The 17,875-nt window shown below is 32.1% G+C and overlaps 2 protein-coding genes across 2 annotated transcripts; one reads left to right on the top strand and one right to left on the bottom strand.

Annotated features, from left to right (window-relative positions):
• Positions 1-2,190: 2,190 nt before the first annotated feature.
• LOC110417497 (isochorismate synthase 2, chloroplastic-like) lies at positions 2,191-10,409 on the top strand. The gene is made up of 16 exons (XM_021429857.1): positions 2,191-2,392; positions 2,529-2,717; positions 3,934-4,178; positions 4,963-5,080; positions 5,178-5,294; positions 5,411-5,557; positions 5,661-5,735; positions 5,812-5,880; positions 6,578-6,696; positions 6,835-6,892; positions 7,442-7,552; positions 7,804-7,888; positions 8,926-9,023; positions 9,230-9,322; positions 9,573-9,645; positions 9,815-10,409. The coding sequence occupies exons 1-15, from the start codon at positions 2,270-2,272 to the stop codon at positions 9,609-9,611; spliced, it is 1,686 nt and encodes a 561-aa protein (XP_021285532.1). The 5' UTR covers positions 2,191-2,269; the 3' UTR covers positions 9,612-9,645; positions 9,815-10,409.
• A 361-nt stretch (positions 10,410-10,770) lies between these two features.
• LOC110417498 (putative pectate lyase P59) lies at positions 10,771-12,990 on the bottom strand. The gene is made up of 4 exons (XM_021429858.2): positions 12,642-12,990; positions 11,756-12,407; positions 11,407-11,649; positions 10,771-11,219 (listed from the first exon to the last, which is right to left on the bottom strand). The coding sequence occupies exons 1-4, from the start codon at positions 12,830-12,832 to the stop codon at positions 11,001-11,003; spliced, it is 1,305 nt and encodes a 434-aa protein (XP_021285533.1). The 5' UTR covers positions 12,833-12,990; the 3' UTR covers positions 10,771-11,000.
• Positions 12,991-17,875: the final 4,885 nt, after the last annotated feature.

The following is a 17,875-nucleotide window of genomic DNA, read 5'->3' as shown; positions in this document are numbered from 1 at the left end:
AATCCCACTTTGGTTGGCTAGGCCAAAGATACGAAAGCCTCTTACTCTTGAAAAAGAGCTTAGAGAAATAAGCACTCTTGTTTAAGAAAATATTTTTTATTAACTCACAACTTGGATGATCCATAACTAAGCTTAAGGGTCCTATTTATAGTATTATAGGCCCACATCCTAATAAAACTCTACTTCTAGTTATCTAATACAATTAAAATAATTAACAAGAGATTTGAATAAAATAGGTGTTCTATTCCTAATAGAACATGACAACTTAAATTCCTAATAAAAATAAGAAAAGAATCATAATCTAAATAGAATAAAGAAAATAAATCCTAAATCAACTAAAATTAGAAAAAACTAAATTAAATGAAATACAATCCCATACGCTCCTACGTCAGGCTTCCTCTCTCTCCTGTCTGCTACAATCTCTTTCTTACACTACATGGTTAAGGGTGGTGCAAAGTTCCAAACTAGATTAACAGGGTTTTTTTTTTTGTCAAAGTCAAGTTTGTATCCAAACTAGTATAAATGATGAGGCCAGGTATGTAGGATTAGGAAGTGAAAACGTAATCGATCCCAATAATGGAGTTTGGTGAAGGTTATAAAATAAAAACAAGTTTATCAAGTCTTACGTTGGCAGCGGCATCATAAAGATGTCCAAAAACTTTCTTCTTATTATATTCTTAGCCATTGGTTCCTCAAATTTAAAACCTTATTAGCTTAAGCTTGCTCTCTCTCTCTCTCTCAATATTTATAATAAAGGTAAAATATCTAAAACCCTTAACTTTTAGTCGAAATTTTAACGGATGCATATCAATTTTCGAAATTGATATTTCGTTTCAAAAAAAATCTTTTCCTCGACACATTGATCCAATCATTAATCAATCATTAATATTTTGTTAATTTGATAACACGACAATATTGAAAGAATAATTTCTCTTTATTAATTTTAAAAATTACCAATATATAATTTTATTTACAAAAAAAATTTCTTATTTTTGACTTCTAATCACCTTAGAGTAATCGAATTTGGTTGAAAACTGTTAGGTTTGATTAGATTGAGATCCTTAGATCGTGGTGCTCTCTGAAATCATCTAATGTGATGCTTTTGACAAGCACCATTTTGGTGCTAACCCTCTCCTAAGGAGCATTGATCTTGATGGCCATTAAAGCATCGGATCAAATACTTTTTGAGAAATTTAATTAGATAGGTTGATCGGTCAAGTAAGAAATATCGTCAGCTGACTTATAAAAAAATAAAAAATTAAATATTAAAGTCATTTAATTGTTTGAGATAAAATATTTATTTTACAAATTAATAAATTTATGTATAATTATAATTAAAAGTTAAAGATGATAGAATATCCTTACAATAATTGATCCCGATAATGGAGTTTGGAGAAGATTATAAATAATAAAAACAAGTTTATCAAGTCTTACGTTGGCAGCGGCATCATAAAAATGTCCAAAAACTTTCCTCTTATAATATTCTTAGCCATTGCTTCCTCAAATTTAAAACCTTATCAGCTCTAGCTTGCTTTCTCTCTCAATATTTATAATAAAGGTAAACTACCTAAAACCTTTAACTTTTAATTGAAATTTTAATGTATGCATCTAATTTCAAAATCGATATTCCATTTAAAAAAAACTCTTTCACTCAACACATTGGCCCAATCATTAAGCAATCGTTAATATTTTGGTAATTTGATGACGTGGCAATATTGAAAGGATAATTTTTCTTTATTAATTTTACAAATTATCAACATATAATTTTGTTTACAAAAAAAATTTCTTATTTTTGACCTCTGATCACTTTATAGTAATCGGCTTTAATTGAAAAGTGTCAAATTTAGTCAGATCGAGATCTTTAGATCGTGGTGCTTTTTGAAAGCATCTAATGTGATGCTTTTGGCAGGCACCATTTTGGTGCTGGCCCTCCCTTAGGGAGTATCGATCTTGATATTCATGAGAGCATTGAATTTAATACTTTTTAAGAAATTTAATCAGATAAGTTAATCGGTTAGGTAAAAAATATTGTCAACTGACTTATAAAAAAAATAAAAAAATTAAATATTAACGTCATTTGATTGTTTGAGATAGAATATTTATTTTACAAATTAATAAATTTATATATAATTATAATTAAAAGTTAAAGATGATAGAATATCCTTACAATAATCCTTTGAGGCACCTAATCCTATTTGTCGCACTAAGAGCTTTCGCCTTCTTCTTTCTCCTTTCTCCTTCCCTCCTTCCCTCTCATCCTCCAGCAGACATGGCTGCTACTACTGCAGGAAGGCACTACCTTGCACGTTTCGTGGACTCAGAACCGACCAAATGCACTCTCTCTTACTCCCATCATACTTCTTGCAGGCAGTCCATCCAAGTTTTTAACAACGTAAAAACCTTTTTCATTTTTCTTTTGCTTTCCACCATCCTTCATGCTTATTGCACTGTTCTGTTGATTTTCCTTTTTCCAGCTGCTGATATTTGACATGGTATTTTTTTTTAACCTTTTTCGGAAATGCAAACAGAAATTTCAGGTTTGTACACTATCCATGAATGGGTGCCAAGGTGACCCCAAACTCCCTGTAGGCACCATTGAAACACGTACACTAGCAGCAGTTCCATCTCCTGCATTGGCCATGGAGAGGCTGAATCTTGCCATTAGAGATTTGAAATACAGCCCACCTCCCTTCAGCTCTGGCATAATTCGGCTCCAGGTTAGTTCCTTGGCCATGAGTTACGTTAATGTTCAACAACACTGTCCTGTGTCTGTCTTCAACAAAGTCTATCCGCGATGGTGTCAAAAAGATTTTTCTTATCTGTAATGATCCAATGATAGGGAAATGGGTTGTTGCCACGTGGTTGGTATCGCAGGGTGTGGTTGTAACATATTCTTCCTTATTCCTTATCCTGCACTCACTGCAATTCCCAATTTTTTTGGTTTTTTTTTTTTGTTAAAACGAGCAAAGTAACAAGAGATGTGGGCATTGCCTGTGATTCAAAACCAAAATTTCAGTAATTGTTAGTAATTAGGACTAGTATTTTGTCTGAATGTTAAGTATAAAAAATTTAAGGTCACCACGGCAAATAACATTAACATATAGGCCAAAAATCAAGGTCCAAAAGAAATCATTTCAATAAAATAATATATATGAGTCTGATTTTTTTAATTTTAAAGAATATAGTTTTCTCGCTTTATATTTGCATTTTTAATTCATGAATTCTCTGTCTAGTGATTTGATATTGAGTTTTTCTAGTATAAAATTTTCAAATTCAAGTCAAGTGATTTACGGATGATGTTAGCGTGATGTTTTAAAGAAATTTTAAATTATTTAAAAATATTTAAATAAGTTTTTATTTTTTAATTATATTTAATCGAAATTTTTTATTTTTATTTTAAATTAAATATATTTTTATGATTTACAATTAATTAATTATAATTAATTAAAATATTACTTATTATTTTTATACTAATATAACGTTTAAATGAAATGTGATTATATCATTATACGACATTAACATATCATATCATCATATGTTATCACATATTAATATATTACGACAACATAATATAATATAAAAATAATAAATAATATTTTAATTAATAATAATTAACCTTAAATATTTTTAATTAAAAATAAAAATATAAAAATTTGATCAAATTAAGTTTTTATAAATAAATTCTTTTAAATAGTTTAAGAAATTTTTTGAAATATTATGTTTAAGATATTTATAAGATGGAAGTAAATCGAAAAATGATTGGGCCTAAAATATCAACGCGGAAAAGTTCAGTGACAAGAGTATAGTATAAAATCTCAAGAGTTTTTTAGTAATAGTAAATATCCCTTCCCGGGCAAATAATAGCTAAAAAACCCAACTAACTTTTGAACAGAAAACGAGAGCTAAAATTGATTATGTGTGTGTTGTTCGAAGGTACCAATCCAGCAGCGAATTGAAGCAATCGAGTGGCTCCATGCTCAAAGCCAGATTCTTCCTCGTTGTTTCTTCTCTGGTAGAAGAAGTAGAGCCAACGGTGCCAATCTCTTGGTAGACATGGCCAATGGAAATGGCCACATCTCCTTCGGCCAGAATCTGCTTGGCGTCGCTGGTGTTGGCTCCGCCGTCTTCTTTCGACAACTTCACCCCTTTTCTTATGATGATTGGAGGTCCATTACCAGGTAAATTATTTTAAATTTAAATTATATTTATTTAACTTATTAGGAAATTGCCGATTTGAGTCGCAACTAAGTACTCGAATTAATTAAGTTCCCGTCCGTCATTTGCACTTTCGACTAATCATTAGGTGAAACGTCTGGCTTGTCTAAATACAAACAATAATATATTATTTTTTCTTTTCTAAAATTTAGACAAATCATTAGGTGAAACAATAATATTTTATCATGTTATTTTAAAATTTTATTCTAAAATTTTAATTTAGAAATTAAAAAATAAAAAAAAAATCTGGAGGAGAGAAAAGAAAGAAAGGGAAAGGAGGGGGAACAGCAAAGGACAGCCGGCCCGATCGCCTTCGACCCGGCCTTTCCCCTCCCTTGCTCTCCTTCCCTCTCTCTCCCTGTTTTCCTCTACTCTTTTTTTTATTCGAATTTTTGAATATTTTTCTAGGTGTTCTATGTTTCTTTTTAATTTTATTATTTTTTGAATTTGTTTAAGTCAAAAATTAAAGATAGAAAATATTTAAAACGAGAAAAGAAAAAATTACATTACATTTATAAACACGTGTACATCCTCATTAAGTGTTTTTGAGCACGTCACTTATTTGATTAATTCCTATGCAATCGGCTTATCAGAATGAAATTTCTGGTACTTAATTATGAATATTTTTTCTTCAGATATCAAATAAAAGATTAACAATTTTATTATAATTTAGATATTAATTTTGATGCTCTTCGGATTTATTTTTATATGTTGGAATTATAAATTCTCTATCTTGTTGAATTGAAGGTTCCTCTCTTTAAAATGCCCTTTGATTCGTGCATATGGGGCAATTCGTTTTGATGCAAGGGCCAACATATCACGTGAATGGGAGGCATTTGGTTCATTTTACTTTACGGTCCCTCAGGTAGAGAGCTTGTTTTATTTCATGAAGTAGTTGTAGGGAATGATTCAGCTTTTCTCGTTAGTATTTAAACAACCTGCTGCTAGATACCAAATGACAGGTTGAGTTTGATGAGCTTGAAGGAAGTTCGATTCTTGCTGTAACTGTTGCATGGGATAATGCCCTTTCATGGACATGGGATGAAGCAATTGATTCACTTGAAGCTACAATGCACCAGGTGCACAAACCTTTTAACAGATTTTGCTTAGCATATATATATATATATATATGTATATAATTGCTTTGAGAGAGGTTTATCTTGTATTTCCTATTAATTAGATTTCAATAATGAAGGTCGCTTCAATTGTTGTAAAGTTGAGGAAAGAAGCTTCTGGAGAATTCATCCTAAGTAATAATCACGTTCCCAATAAGATGCATTGGGATCTTGCTGTTAAGAGAGCTTTGCAGATGATAAACAAAAGCAGCTCACCACTCATTAAGGTATTGTTCCTTGAGTGGTTACTGTTTATGTAGCCTCACCACCCATCATTACCAAACTACTTACCTGTGGCTTTTGACTAATCATTTTAATTTGAAATTTTAGGTTGTGCTTGCACGTAGCAGCAGAGTTTTAACTGCTACTGATATTGATCCTATAACATGGTTAGCTTGTCTGCAGGTATTCTTTTCTTTTCTCACTCCTCTAAATTGTAACATCAAGTTAAGATAATTGTTATTCAGCCATAGTTCTGCAGGTTGAAGGAGAAAATGCTTATCAGTTTTGTCTTCAGCCACCTAATGCGCCAGCATTTATAGGAAACACGGTAAGTGTGACAGCAGATCTCATCGTGCAATACAGAACTCTTCTCTACTCCGCAGCTTTTTTCTGTACTTTTTATGATCATATTTTCTTCTTACCTTTAACAAAATGTTTGTCCAATATCTTTCCTGCTAAGATGAATTTTGCATAGTATTTGATGGGTATGCTTTTGAGATTAACATGACTGAAGTTTAAGGATAGGTAAAAGGAAAGTAAAGTTTGTGAAGTGTTTAACACTCCTTTCCACTTTCTACTCCACTGCTGTTGATAATAGATTCCATGTTTAATTTTTATTTACAACACACATACTCTTCTCGGATTTTTCATCGAATTGGACCTCCTTTTATTGATTCCAAATAGTTTATGCCCTTTGCAAACTGATAATTGACCATAATTAACACTGTCCTCATATTCACTGTTGTTGTCTGACACTAATAAACGCTGTTGTTGAACTTCCTGGACCTGATGCCATGGCTGCTCAGAATTTTTCTTCCTTTCCTTCTCTGATTTGATAAGAGGTTTTTTGGTGTGAGGTATTATTGTACATGAAGCAATGATGCAGCAAACTGGAAATTTGTAACCTATCTCTCCCCTAGGTGAACTTAGGCTGCTTTGAATTGCTTTGAGCATCAAAAGTTTCTTAAGATGCAACTTTTATGAGGTTTCTTCTTGCTTTGACTTATACAAACTTTTGTGAATAGCCAGAGCAACTATTTCACAGAAAATGGCTAAGCATTAGTAGTGAGGCTCTGGCTGGGACCCGTGCTAGAGGTGGATCCAGAGCTCTTGATCTTCAAATAGAGCATGACCTACTTTCCAGGTTCTTTTCATTACTCTAAATTATTTACCAAACTTTCATTTGTTGAATGCCTTTTTACATTACTCATATAATTTTCTTTTTATCACTTTGTTTGTGACACCACCAAACTAATATCTTGTCTTGGTGCATGTCATTTAGTCCCAAGGACCATCTGGAGTTTACTATAGTACGAGAAAGCATACAAAACAAATTAGAGGCAAGTTTTCTTCTATAATCTCAAATTGTCAAATGCATTGTTTTTCTAGGCAGAGAAATATATTTCTTCCTAACAGTTAAGATTTGTTTGTAGCTAAAATTCCTTTTTAGGATCATTCTGGTTGATTCACTTGCCAATTCTGTCACATATCATGTCTGCTGCATTTAAACATGTCACCTAATGTCAAAGATGGAAACATTACCACTGTTTGAGTGGTCTCATGATAAGGGCATGGCAGTGGTGATGCCATTATGAGAAGCTACCCTTTTCTTTAAACCATGATTTTTACTGACATAGTGGCGATGTGAAATTGTCATGCCATATCTCGGCTTATCTGGAACCATTGTTGATAAAATATTACATATCCTTAAAACTTTAAATCAAAAGATTTTCTGTTATATTTTATTAAATATGTTGATAAAATATATAGAACATCAAGCCTCAAAGAGTCAGAATGAAAAGCATCATTTTAGATATTATTTTACCCTTAATAATAAAGAATAAAGAGAGGGATAAAAAATTATTGTTTTACTGTTTTCTGCTTTGCAGTCTGTATGTGACAGAGTTGTTGTCGAGCCAAAGAAAACAGTACGAAAGCTTCGAAGAATTCAACATTTATTTGCCCAATTGGCTGGTAACCTGAAAAGGGAAGATGATGAGGTAAATATTATAATATTCATATGGCAAATAATGAAAATTCCTTCAGAGTACTTATAAGATATATTTTAGTTCCATACTCTAGTCTATCTGTTTCATAAACTGTTCTTTGTAGTTCCATGCTCAAAATTTCCTTGATTCTAGAATGTAGTAGTTTCCAGATATAGACTTTTAATTTATCAGGGATCTGGATGGTAGATTGTCTCTAATTCTGATTATGAGATATCGTTTCTGTTTTTAATGTTTCTGTGCAGTTTGAAATATTGTCTTCTCTCCACCCAACCCCAGCAGTTTGTGGATTTCCAACAGAAACTGCACGTCTTTTCATTTCAGAAACTGGTAATATTATATATATTATAATATGTCTTTATTTGTTCTTCCTGAGAAATTGTCTTTTTTCCCCTTTTCTTTTCTGACAAGATAACTTAGACTCTGTTTAACAGCTTGTGCTTCATTTATTTTATTGTTTAGAGCTCTAGACAAAAGAATCCGTCTCAAAACCTTAGATGTTTAAAACTCTAGAGAAAATAATCTGTCTTAAAAGCTTAGATTGATTATAGGAAATATGGAAATATTTGGATTAGTTTTTAACAGAAGAGAAAACATGGTGTGCCCTGCTTTCCCTCAAAGCCTTCTTTTATGTTCTATGATTTTCTCTAATTGCATGGTTGAATTTGTAGGAAAATAAACCTTCTAATAAATGACTAAAGTTCTCAGAGATTAACTGCCATGATTATGTGCTCATAAAGAGCCTGAATTCTTCTCTTGAGTTAGGAAAAACAAAAGATGGTTTCTTGAGGATGTGGCTTCTTCTAGATATGGAACTAAAAGAATAAGAACAAAAACAGTAGTGATTCTCAGTTGACTATGCCTTGCTACTTTGGTTCTCAGCTCTTACACTTGTTAGCTAGTTTCTTTTGGAGGTATGCTATCAGAAAATATTACTGTCTTAGAGGGAATCTACATGATCAACTTCTAAAAGTGTGTTATTATTGGAATGGTGGTTTTTGATAGTCTGCTCTTGGCATAGATTTTTAAAAATTGGTGCAATGGTTCTTTCTTGGAGGTTCATACTATGAACATTCTAGAAGCATGATTTGTTGTTGTTCTGATTTCAATTGTAACACCAAGATTAGTGCCCATTGCTCCCTTTAGATTTGTGAATTTATTTTCTGATAAAATGTTTTGTTCTCCCACTTTGCCATACTGATATTGAAGAAACTATGTATTTCAACAATTGGGCATCAATATTGAAAGGAAATGCAACTATTTCCATATTTGAGCAGGCAAATAGGCTACCAATTAATGTTCTCTTTAAACTAATGTTTGTCTGCTACTATTTTGTTAAACTTTGATGCCTCAACTTTGTTCTTCAGAAATGTTTGACCGAGGAATGTTTGCTGGACCAGTTGGTTGGTTTGGTGGAGGTGAAAGTGAATTTGCTGTTGGTATAAGGTCAGCACTAGTGGAAAAGGTGAGCGCGAAAGCATCATTAAAGCTTCATAATATTTTATATTAAAATTTTTCTTCTTGGTGATCACAAGCAAGATCATCAGCCTATGTGTTTACTTTTTGAGTGAGCCACTAATGCAATTTAAATTGTATTCAAAGAGCTCTTATATATGTTGTTAACATAAAATTACTATTACCAAAATAATTCTGACCAGTTTAAGTTCTTAGGATCTTGGTGCATTGATATACGCTGGAACAGGGATAGTAGAAGGAAGCAATCCCTCTTTAGAATGGGATGAACTAGAACTCAAGACATCTCAGGTGAGAGTAATAGTTTTTGCATTCAGATGCAGTTATATAGGTGCTTCCACATGGATGTGCATAGCATACCCCTATATCCGTTCTGCCTTTTGAAGCTTATGTTTGTATTATAAATTTATAATATATGCAAACTCAACCTCTTTCCATAGTGTAAATGTTGCGGAAAGGGGTGTGTCTTTCCACACCTCTCCCCTTACTCTTCATTCTAGGTCATTGTGGGAATTGGTCTTAAAAGCTTCCTCTTCTGCAGTTCACCAAGTTGCTTCAAGTCAAGGTTCCTTGGCGATGAATATTTGAGAATTTGGAGACTATCAATTAACAAGGTTAGTGATTTTGGTAAAAGTATATGGTTCAACACATCTGTGGATTTGTTTCTTTCTTGCTTTCTCTCTTGTTTTTTCTTGGCATGATTTCTTGCATAACAAGTACGCTAGGACTATAGGTTTTCATAAGAAGTTTACCTGCAAGATTGATGACATGATAATACTACAGTTCATGCTCTGAAGACTGGGGTGAAGTACATTATTTCTGGAGCTTATTTGCTTTTACAAAATAATGGGCAGAAGAAATTCAATCCTGCTATGGAAGGTAAGAAACATTGAAGTGGTTCATTTGGTGCCTATTATTTCGTGGAAACATTTCTGGTTTGCGTTGCTTCAATTCAAGATTGAGTGGCAGCACAACCAACAACAAATATTGGCAAATTGTTTCAACCGAGACTTCTAATTTGTTTCCTATAGTTGATTTATACATAGGAAAGCGTGATGCAGGCTATTCGGTTTTGTCATTGTAGATGTATCAGTAACATTCATGAATCTACTTTACTTGAAATTTTTGAAATTTTATTTGTTAGCATAACGTGATTAAATGTAATCATTCCTTCTACAGATTGCTAGTCTTCTTGGTTATTTCTCCGCATGTAAATGTCCTTTTTGGTATTCTAGAATATGACCATGATGTCATGTTCTTCCTGGATATAAGGACTGATAACCAGGATGATACTTTTTATCTACCCTGAGTGAGTTATTCCTTCAGTATTTTCTGGAGGTCCTTATGGAAAATTCTCTCTGGATGTTGTTGTTTGGCATCTTCCTTTCCTTCTGCTTTGACTTGAATTATCTCATAAATTGACTCTATTTCAAGTTTAAACAAGCAGAGCATGTTTACTAGAGAAATTTCTTTATCATTTGGATAATGAACCACACTGCCAACGTCTTCGTTTTTAACTGGCTTCGGGTTTAGGAGCTTGGGATGAAAATGAAAGGAGCAGCTTTGATTCTTCTCACTTCCTCAATTTGCTTAGTTGGCAGGTAAAGCTCATTTTGTTTAGGAATTAGGACATTTGCTGATTGGTACCAACCCTCTTCTCCAAACAGCTGCTATATGACCTGCTGATGTTAATTATATATTTCACTAGTTCTTGTTGAATGAAATGCCAAAAAAAAAAAGAAGAGAATATGTTACAGAGTGAAGCAAATTCCACTAAGGGGAAGAATTTAACGTACCAATTGGTAAAAAATTACTATATATATACAGAGTATATGCAATTCCATCAAGGGTCTTGTGCCATGGAAATAGCCCTAAAGTAGAAAACTAGATTGGTGAGGCCATATTATTCCTCTCCGTCATTTACTAGCTGCAGCTTGTGGTTGGTTCAGTTTATGGTGTACAACGCCGATTAACATGGCTTGTTTTTGAAGCAGTCGAGAGCGCCTGAAAAGCGTGTGAGCCTGGTTACAAATGTCCCAGGCTTTGCCTTGATCACATCTTGCCTGTTGCCCCTGCTGATTGGGCTCCCAGATTGAACGAAGAATGCCCCATTCATCATAAGATCATTCTCAGACCTCCAGTTCCATGACTTCCATTCACTCTCTGGCGCATACTCCCTCTTGGTAACCTGCACCATATCGACACAAGATCATAAATTTGTACAGAAGCAAACGCTTTCTTATGACAGGCATGCAAAAAGATTTCTTTCCTTTACATTTGCATGTCAAACATTGTTTCTTTGTGAGACCATTTTGATTGTAAAACAAGAAAGCCTTGCTTTTGATGGATTTGATAATACATGTTAGGCAGTGTACCTCCTTGCAGGCGATGTTGGGGGGAGCAATGAATCTGTTGCCCTGGCTAAGGATGGTAGGTTGCTTGCTACCGCCAATGGCATACATAAGCCAGTGGGTGTAATCGTTGTTGACGACATGGATGAATCCCCATCGGCACCTTGGCATCCTTTGCACCAATCCTCGGCCAAAATGGTTGAAAGCAACCGTCACTTGCATGATTTTATCATCTGAGAAGCTATCACTTGCTCCAAACAGCAACACCTGTACGTTTGCAAGCCAAGCATGCATGCACTTGAGTACCAATTTCAGACTCATGTTAAACATTCACAAAAAAGGATATCATTGTAAGCCTTGAGAGTAGCATTACTTCGTTATGATGAGTGAAGTGGCAATTGGAGATGGTTATGGCCGTGGATGCCTGAATAACATCAATTAATCCATCAGAGCATGTAGACATAGAGACGTGATCAATCCAAATATTGTGGGATCCAAAAATTGAGATCCCATCACCGTCGCTCTTGGTACGAAAACCAAAATGATCCACCGAGTCTCGTATCATGCCGCCATTGGCTTCCACCGACAGACGAATGTGTATGCCATGGATGATGACATTTTGGATGTACTGCAGAGTGATTTGAGCACCACGGAAGAAATGCACATTAGCCCCGCGGCCGTCAATGGTCTTGTTACTAGTCATAATCAGCTCTTCATTTAGTCTAATCACCATGTCATGGGCAAATATGATCCAAAGAGGTTCCTTCTGGATGACAGCATGACGTAGGGTTCCAGGTTTAGGGTTTATCATATCATTATCTGATGGATCCGTGACTACATAGAATCTACCATCCTTGCCCCCGGTGGTCCTGCGGCCGAATCCCAGGACACAGGTAGCTAGCTTCTTGCGATTTTCAGCCCAGTGGGGATCACATCTCCAGCATCTGTCAATAGGGTTTGTGGCTAGGCACGGACCACGGTATCTGCCTAGGTTTCTCCTTGTGCTATTGGAACCTTTCAAGGCCCTGCATAAGAAAAAGATAAACAGCAAGAAATTGGAAACATGCATTATATGTCTTACTGTTTATTAATGTGTGTTCTAAGCCTGAAGACACCAATCTGAATCTTAGACATCTGATAGTAATCACGTTAATTCCACCACTAGTTTTTTTTTTTTGGGGGGGGGGGGGGTTAAAAAATGAAGAGATATACCTGCATGATATTAGAAAACAAGGAAAAAAGAAGAATAAAAAGCTTACTTGCCAGTTTCCTTGTTGAGATGATCGGTTACTTTCTCAGGATTGGGCTCATAGGCTCGCAGGGCAGCCTTCTTTGCTTCTTCAGCTCGCTTTTGCCACACCTCATCAAATTCACCAATGTTGGCCTTCACAATTGGACTAACTGCAACAAGAACAAGCCCCAATAGCAATATGGTCTTGACAACTTTCATAGTAATTACCTCTATAATTCTTGCTTTTTTTATATCAAAAAAAAGTTTTGCACAATTTCCTGGTATCTTGATTCTTGAACCCTACATGATGAAATTTTAAACCATTTTTTGCTTAGTCAGTGCCATTGCACGTAGGCTGTTGTTCTTTTTCACTAAACTATTTCTTAAAGCCAATTTGAAGCTAAAAAGGTTGAGATTAGCAGCAGAGGGTTTGTTTAAATACAATGACTAGACATCCAAAAATGAAGAGAGAAATGAGACGTAGAGAGGGAAAGGAGGGATGCCACTGCCCCTCAGAGGTCAAATTTTGGTCTCCTTGCTTTCTCTCCATTTTTGGATATTCAGAACTTGAGGCTTCTAGTGATCTATGATTTCGTAAGAATATCAGTATATATATAATGGAAGAGTTTTTTCTTCTTTGCCATTCGAAAGAATTATTTGGATAATTTTCTATTATCTTAACCAATCATATATTTAAATGGAATAAAATAGTTAATTATGGTTTTTATTAAATTAGTTATTTTATTTATAATTTTATCATTAGTTTCTTTCTTTTCATTTATTTTTCAGTTATCATGTCAAACACAAACAAAACTTGTTTGAATCCGATTTGATTTGAAAAAGTTAACAACCCAAAATCGAAACCAATCAAACTCAAGTGGCTCAAACTTAAACTTAGTATAATGTTATTTTTTATTTAAATATTAATTTGATTAAAATTAATAAATATAACAAAAATTATTACTTTATTATTAAGTTTAAGAGATAATAAAAACATACATTCTCTTTCATATTTATCTTTTATAAACTATTAATTTAATTAATTATTATAAATATAGCATTAAATATTAATCAATAAGTAACTTAAAAATTAGATTATAAGAAATATAAAATCTCTTTTCTTAACTCTTGTTTTCTTAACTTTTACATAATTTTGATTTGTTCCAATATCCTGATTGTGATTTAAAAAAGGGTAAAAAATAAATTCTTTTAAATTATTATAATGGGATTCATTTTTTTATAATTATACATCATACATAAATTTTTTCGTTTCTATTTATCCATCATTTTTCATTCTTACTAATTAATAAAATATATAATAAAAATAAATTAGAAAAAATAATTCATAAACTAATAAAAATTCACAATAAAGCTAATTGGATACCATTCTCAAGCATATTAATCTATTTCACCTTTAATAGATATTATATATTGTTAACCTCGTATGTCGTAACCATAATTCATGGTGAATCCCTAATAATAGTCAATGCAATAAAAATAAAAAGTAAATATTAATAAATCAAAAACCATTTATATTTTTTGAGAGAGCAAATTATTAATATATTATATAAATCATTTTTAATTTCATTTTTTTTGTTTTTTTTATAATAATTCAGGTGAAAAACTTCATTAATCACCAAAAACATTGATACGATGAGGCATACTCTTACTTGACATAAATAGCTTAACTCTAACCCTTGCCAACTCTAACGTTATGTAGAAAAAGCCTCGTTAAAAAACCTTTTCATGATAAAACCCAATAACTTCAAATAATTCTAATATCTACAATATATAAAAAAGCATCAATGTTTGTAAAACTTTTAAACGACCAAACTAAGCAAGCATATTTGTTCATTATATATCTAAATTTACATTTTAAAAGTTTCTTACTATAAATATTAATAAGATTAATCCAACTTATAAATAAAAATTCTTATCATACTGAATGACTTTTATTAAAAAATACCTTTCTTAAATTTGATAGTATTAATTAATTTATATTTGTCTATCAATGTTCAAAGGAGTCAAAGAGGTTTGGCTCAAACCTTTAGTGCTAATCTATCGATATAATTTGATCCTTCATCATCTAATATCCCAATAAGACATACAGCATGACTTAATGCCTACTCAATTATTGTCATTATCATTTTAACTCTTGAAACTTGTACTTAGTTCCTTAATGAAATTAAAAAAAAAACCCTTCTTCTAAATATTCATTCTACCTTGGCTAAGGATTTGCATGAGTTAAAACATGCCAAGAAGTAATGGGATATCTCCTTGAGAATCACTTAGGATAATGTATTCTTTATCGATCAAAGTACCCCATAAGTCCCTATACTATAGGTTTTTCCATCAATTTAGTCCCTCTATTTCAAAACTGATTGATTTAGTCCATGTATTCTAAGATTTTGTACAATCGAGTCCATATACTATAGGTTTTTCGTCAATGTAGTCCTCGTTTGGAATTTAAGAATGTAGTGCCTTGGAAAGTAAGTATATTCTCATGTTTAATTCTATTTATTTTATTTGGAATGAAAGTGCATTTTGATAATAAAATAAAGAGTTTGTTTTAAGTAAGTATTTATTTTCTAGTTATAAAGGTATCATTTGTATGAAAAGTTATACAAAGGAGACATGTATTTTAATTTAATCTAAAAATTATTCACAGCCATATAATAAAGCTATTTATTTAATTATATTAAGGTTGTATGTCTAGATTACTTTCAACGTAAGAAATGCAATTCACTAACAAGGGAATGATGAGCCTAAAATCATCAAAGTAGTTGACTTTGAGTAATAACACTATAATTTAAATTGGAATCATTGAGAATCAAGTTTAAGTTTAACTATCACTTCAATCTTGATCTCACACTTATGTATTCATTTATGGTAGAACCGAAATCTTGATGGATAGAGAACTTACATTTTATCTCTTTATAATCTTTGATATACCATGAGTATAATCATTATATTGCGTTGATCTAGACTCCATATTTTAGGATTATAATTAAGTTGAACATTTAGGAACATATATCCAAAAAGTGCAGTTTGTAGCATTAACATCACTTTTAGTGAATTCAAGAAAATTAGTGATTAATTTGAGCCCAGTGGACAGATGAATTAGCTATTCATCACATCTTGATACTCAAAAGATTAGGTCTAGAGTATGGGATCACCAATTGAATGAAATATGAGACTAGGGGATAAAATTGACATACACATTAAAATAGTAATTTCACCTTTTGTCATTGGATGATTGTGAGGGTTTGCAAAATAAGGTTTGCAATTGGACAACCAATATTAAATATTTGATCATTTCTTATAATTGTAGTTAATCCAAAAGTGCAACCATGAATCAATGGTAGTGTGATTTCATTGTTAATAAACTTGAATTATCTTAATGAGATAACAAATAATTTTGAGTTTATTAGAGCTTGAAATATCTATATCCAAATAGATTTTCTACTTAGCTTTGTAGAATTCAACTTATTTAAGGTAGAATGGAAGTTTTATTTTGATACTTAAATTTATGTACAAAATTGCTAACTTAACATGCTTGTCTCAATTAGAGAAGAAAACATGTTTGTTTTAATTAAGACAAGAAAAACATGTTTGTCTTAATTTAGATAAGAAAATATATTTGTCTTTGTTAACTTTATTTTTTTTTTGAACTGACAAAATTGATTGAACTTAATGAGCTTTGAAAATGAATGAAAGATACTTTTGAATATGAAGAAAATCCTCAAAGATGTTTTGAAGTTGAATTTAAGAGAAAGATAAACTGAGATGTTAAGATTGATTGAACATGCTTTGGATGTGAATGATTATGCTCTTAAACTCAAAGAAATGTCTTTGATAACTCTATGATATAGTGTTTTTTGGTCTTAATTTTAGCTGTTAAGTTGCTAGGTTCTTGAGTTTTAGCATAAATTTTAGATGTTTTTAGTTATTTATTTAATTTTAATTAATTATATTAGGTCAATTGAATTTAGATTATTTTAGGCTAAGTTAGATGTTAAATTACTTAAGAAAAACTGCTGTTGATTAAATTGTGCTTTTGTAAGTGTGCTTTGAAGGACTTTTAATTGGAGTAGGAAAGTGCATTCTAGGTGCACATGTTGTGATATTTTGAGTGTTTCTCTCACTACAAAAGTCAAAATGACGTGATTATTAGACCATTGGAAAGCCATGAGGTAGATCCACAACTTTCATGTTTACCACATTCCCTGTGGAGTTTCGTTCATTCCTAAACATTCAATAATCATAATAATTATTCCTTAATCTACAAATCACGTAATATTCTAACTAAGCCTTTCAAAATTAGTTGATTCATCTACAACTAAATTTCTAGCTTAAACTCACTATTTTACAAATACCCAAGTGCAAAAAATTTCTAAATCCATCATCCTTACCTTATGTAAGCTCTAAATAATGAGAGAATCCATAAAATCCTTTAGTTTGTAGAAATCAATAAATCTAAAACAATACAGAATATTTTCAGAGTTAAAAACCCAAGGTTTAAAGGTTTTAAGAGTGAAAAATATCACTTTTGTTTTTAAAACTCAAAACCAAGCTCAAATCTTTCAAAAATAGTGGTTTGAGTGAAAAATAAGTTGAGAGAGCCTTAGAAAGGACAAATTACCTTTAAAAATTGGCTGAGAGTTGACAACCATAAGTGAAAGCGAGGTATTTATAGTTTAAGAAGTGAAAATATGCTTTTACCCCTTTTATTTGTAAAAACGACGTCATCTATTGACAGATCGGGACTATGTATCGATAAATGGGCTTCAAAGCATTTTTAAGAGCATTCTGGTTGTTTTCTATCGATAGATGGGAGACATTTGTTGATAGATCTGGTTATCTATGGATAGATTTGGTCACCTCTCTATAGATGTTCTTCAAGGTAGCTTTGGAAAAACCTTTCTGGATTGTATTTATCAATAGATGAAGAATATCTATTGATAAATAAGCTCCAATAAGCAAAAATAAACATTAAAAACATGTCTAATTAGACTCTTTTCAATCTCAAACTTTTTAAATTGTCTTTAAATATTAAAACATGACTTTTAAAGCTCAAAAACTTAGTTCAAATGCTCAAAGCACATCAATTAATTTCTCACCTAAGGATTTCTTGTTAAATACTATACATCAATGTGGGATTTAACATGAAATGAGGACACAGAGGGTGAAAAGAAAACGAATCAATCCACCAACCAAAGTCATTAATAGAGGCATCACTGATAACTCTATGATATAGAGTTA

The sequence above is a fragment of the Theobroma umbraticum genome, unplaced genomic scaffold (genome assembly GCF_002168275.2).
Source record: "Theobroma umbraticum cultivar Fairchild unplaced genomic scaffold, ASM216827v3 scaffold_50.0, whole genome shotgun sequence".
NCBI classification, from domain to species: Eukaryota; Viridiplantae; Streptophyta; class Magnoliopsida; order Malvales; family Malvaceae; genus Theobroma; species Theobroma umbraticum.
The sequence above is the reverse complement of the archived record's forward strand: the minus strand, read 5'-3'. Positions and strand labels throughout refer to the sequence as shown.

Coding starts and splice junctions, on each gene's coding strand:
- LOC110417498 (XM_021429858.2), bottom strand. CDS start 12,832: ATGAAAGTTGTCAAGACCATATTGCTATTGGGGCTTGTTCTTGTTGCA. Junction 11,650..11,755: donor ACTTCACTCATCATAACGAA/GTAATGCTACTC, acceptor GCAAACGTACAG/GTGTTGCTGTTTGGAGCAAG. Junction 11,220..11,406: donor CCAACATCGCCTGCAAGGAG/GTACACTGCCTA, acceptor GATATGGTGCAG/GTTACCAAGAGGGAGTATGC.
- LOC110417497 (XM_021429857.1), top strand. CDS start 2,270: ATGGCTGCTACTACTGCAGGAAGGCACTACCTTGCACGTTTCGTGGAC. Junction 2,718..3,933: donor CTGGCATAATTCGGCTCCAG/GTTAGTTCCTTG, acceptor TGTTGTTCGAAG/GTACCAATCCAGCAGCGAAT. Junction 9,024..9,229: donor GGTCAGCACTAGTGGAAAAG/GTGAGCGCGAAA, acceptor TTAAGTTCTTAG/GATCTTGGTGCATTGATATA.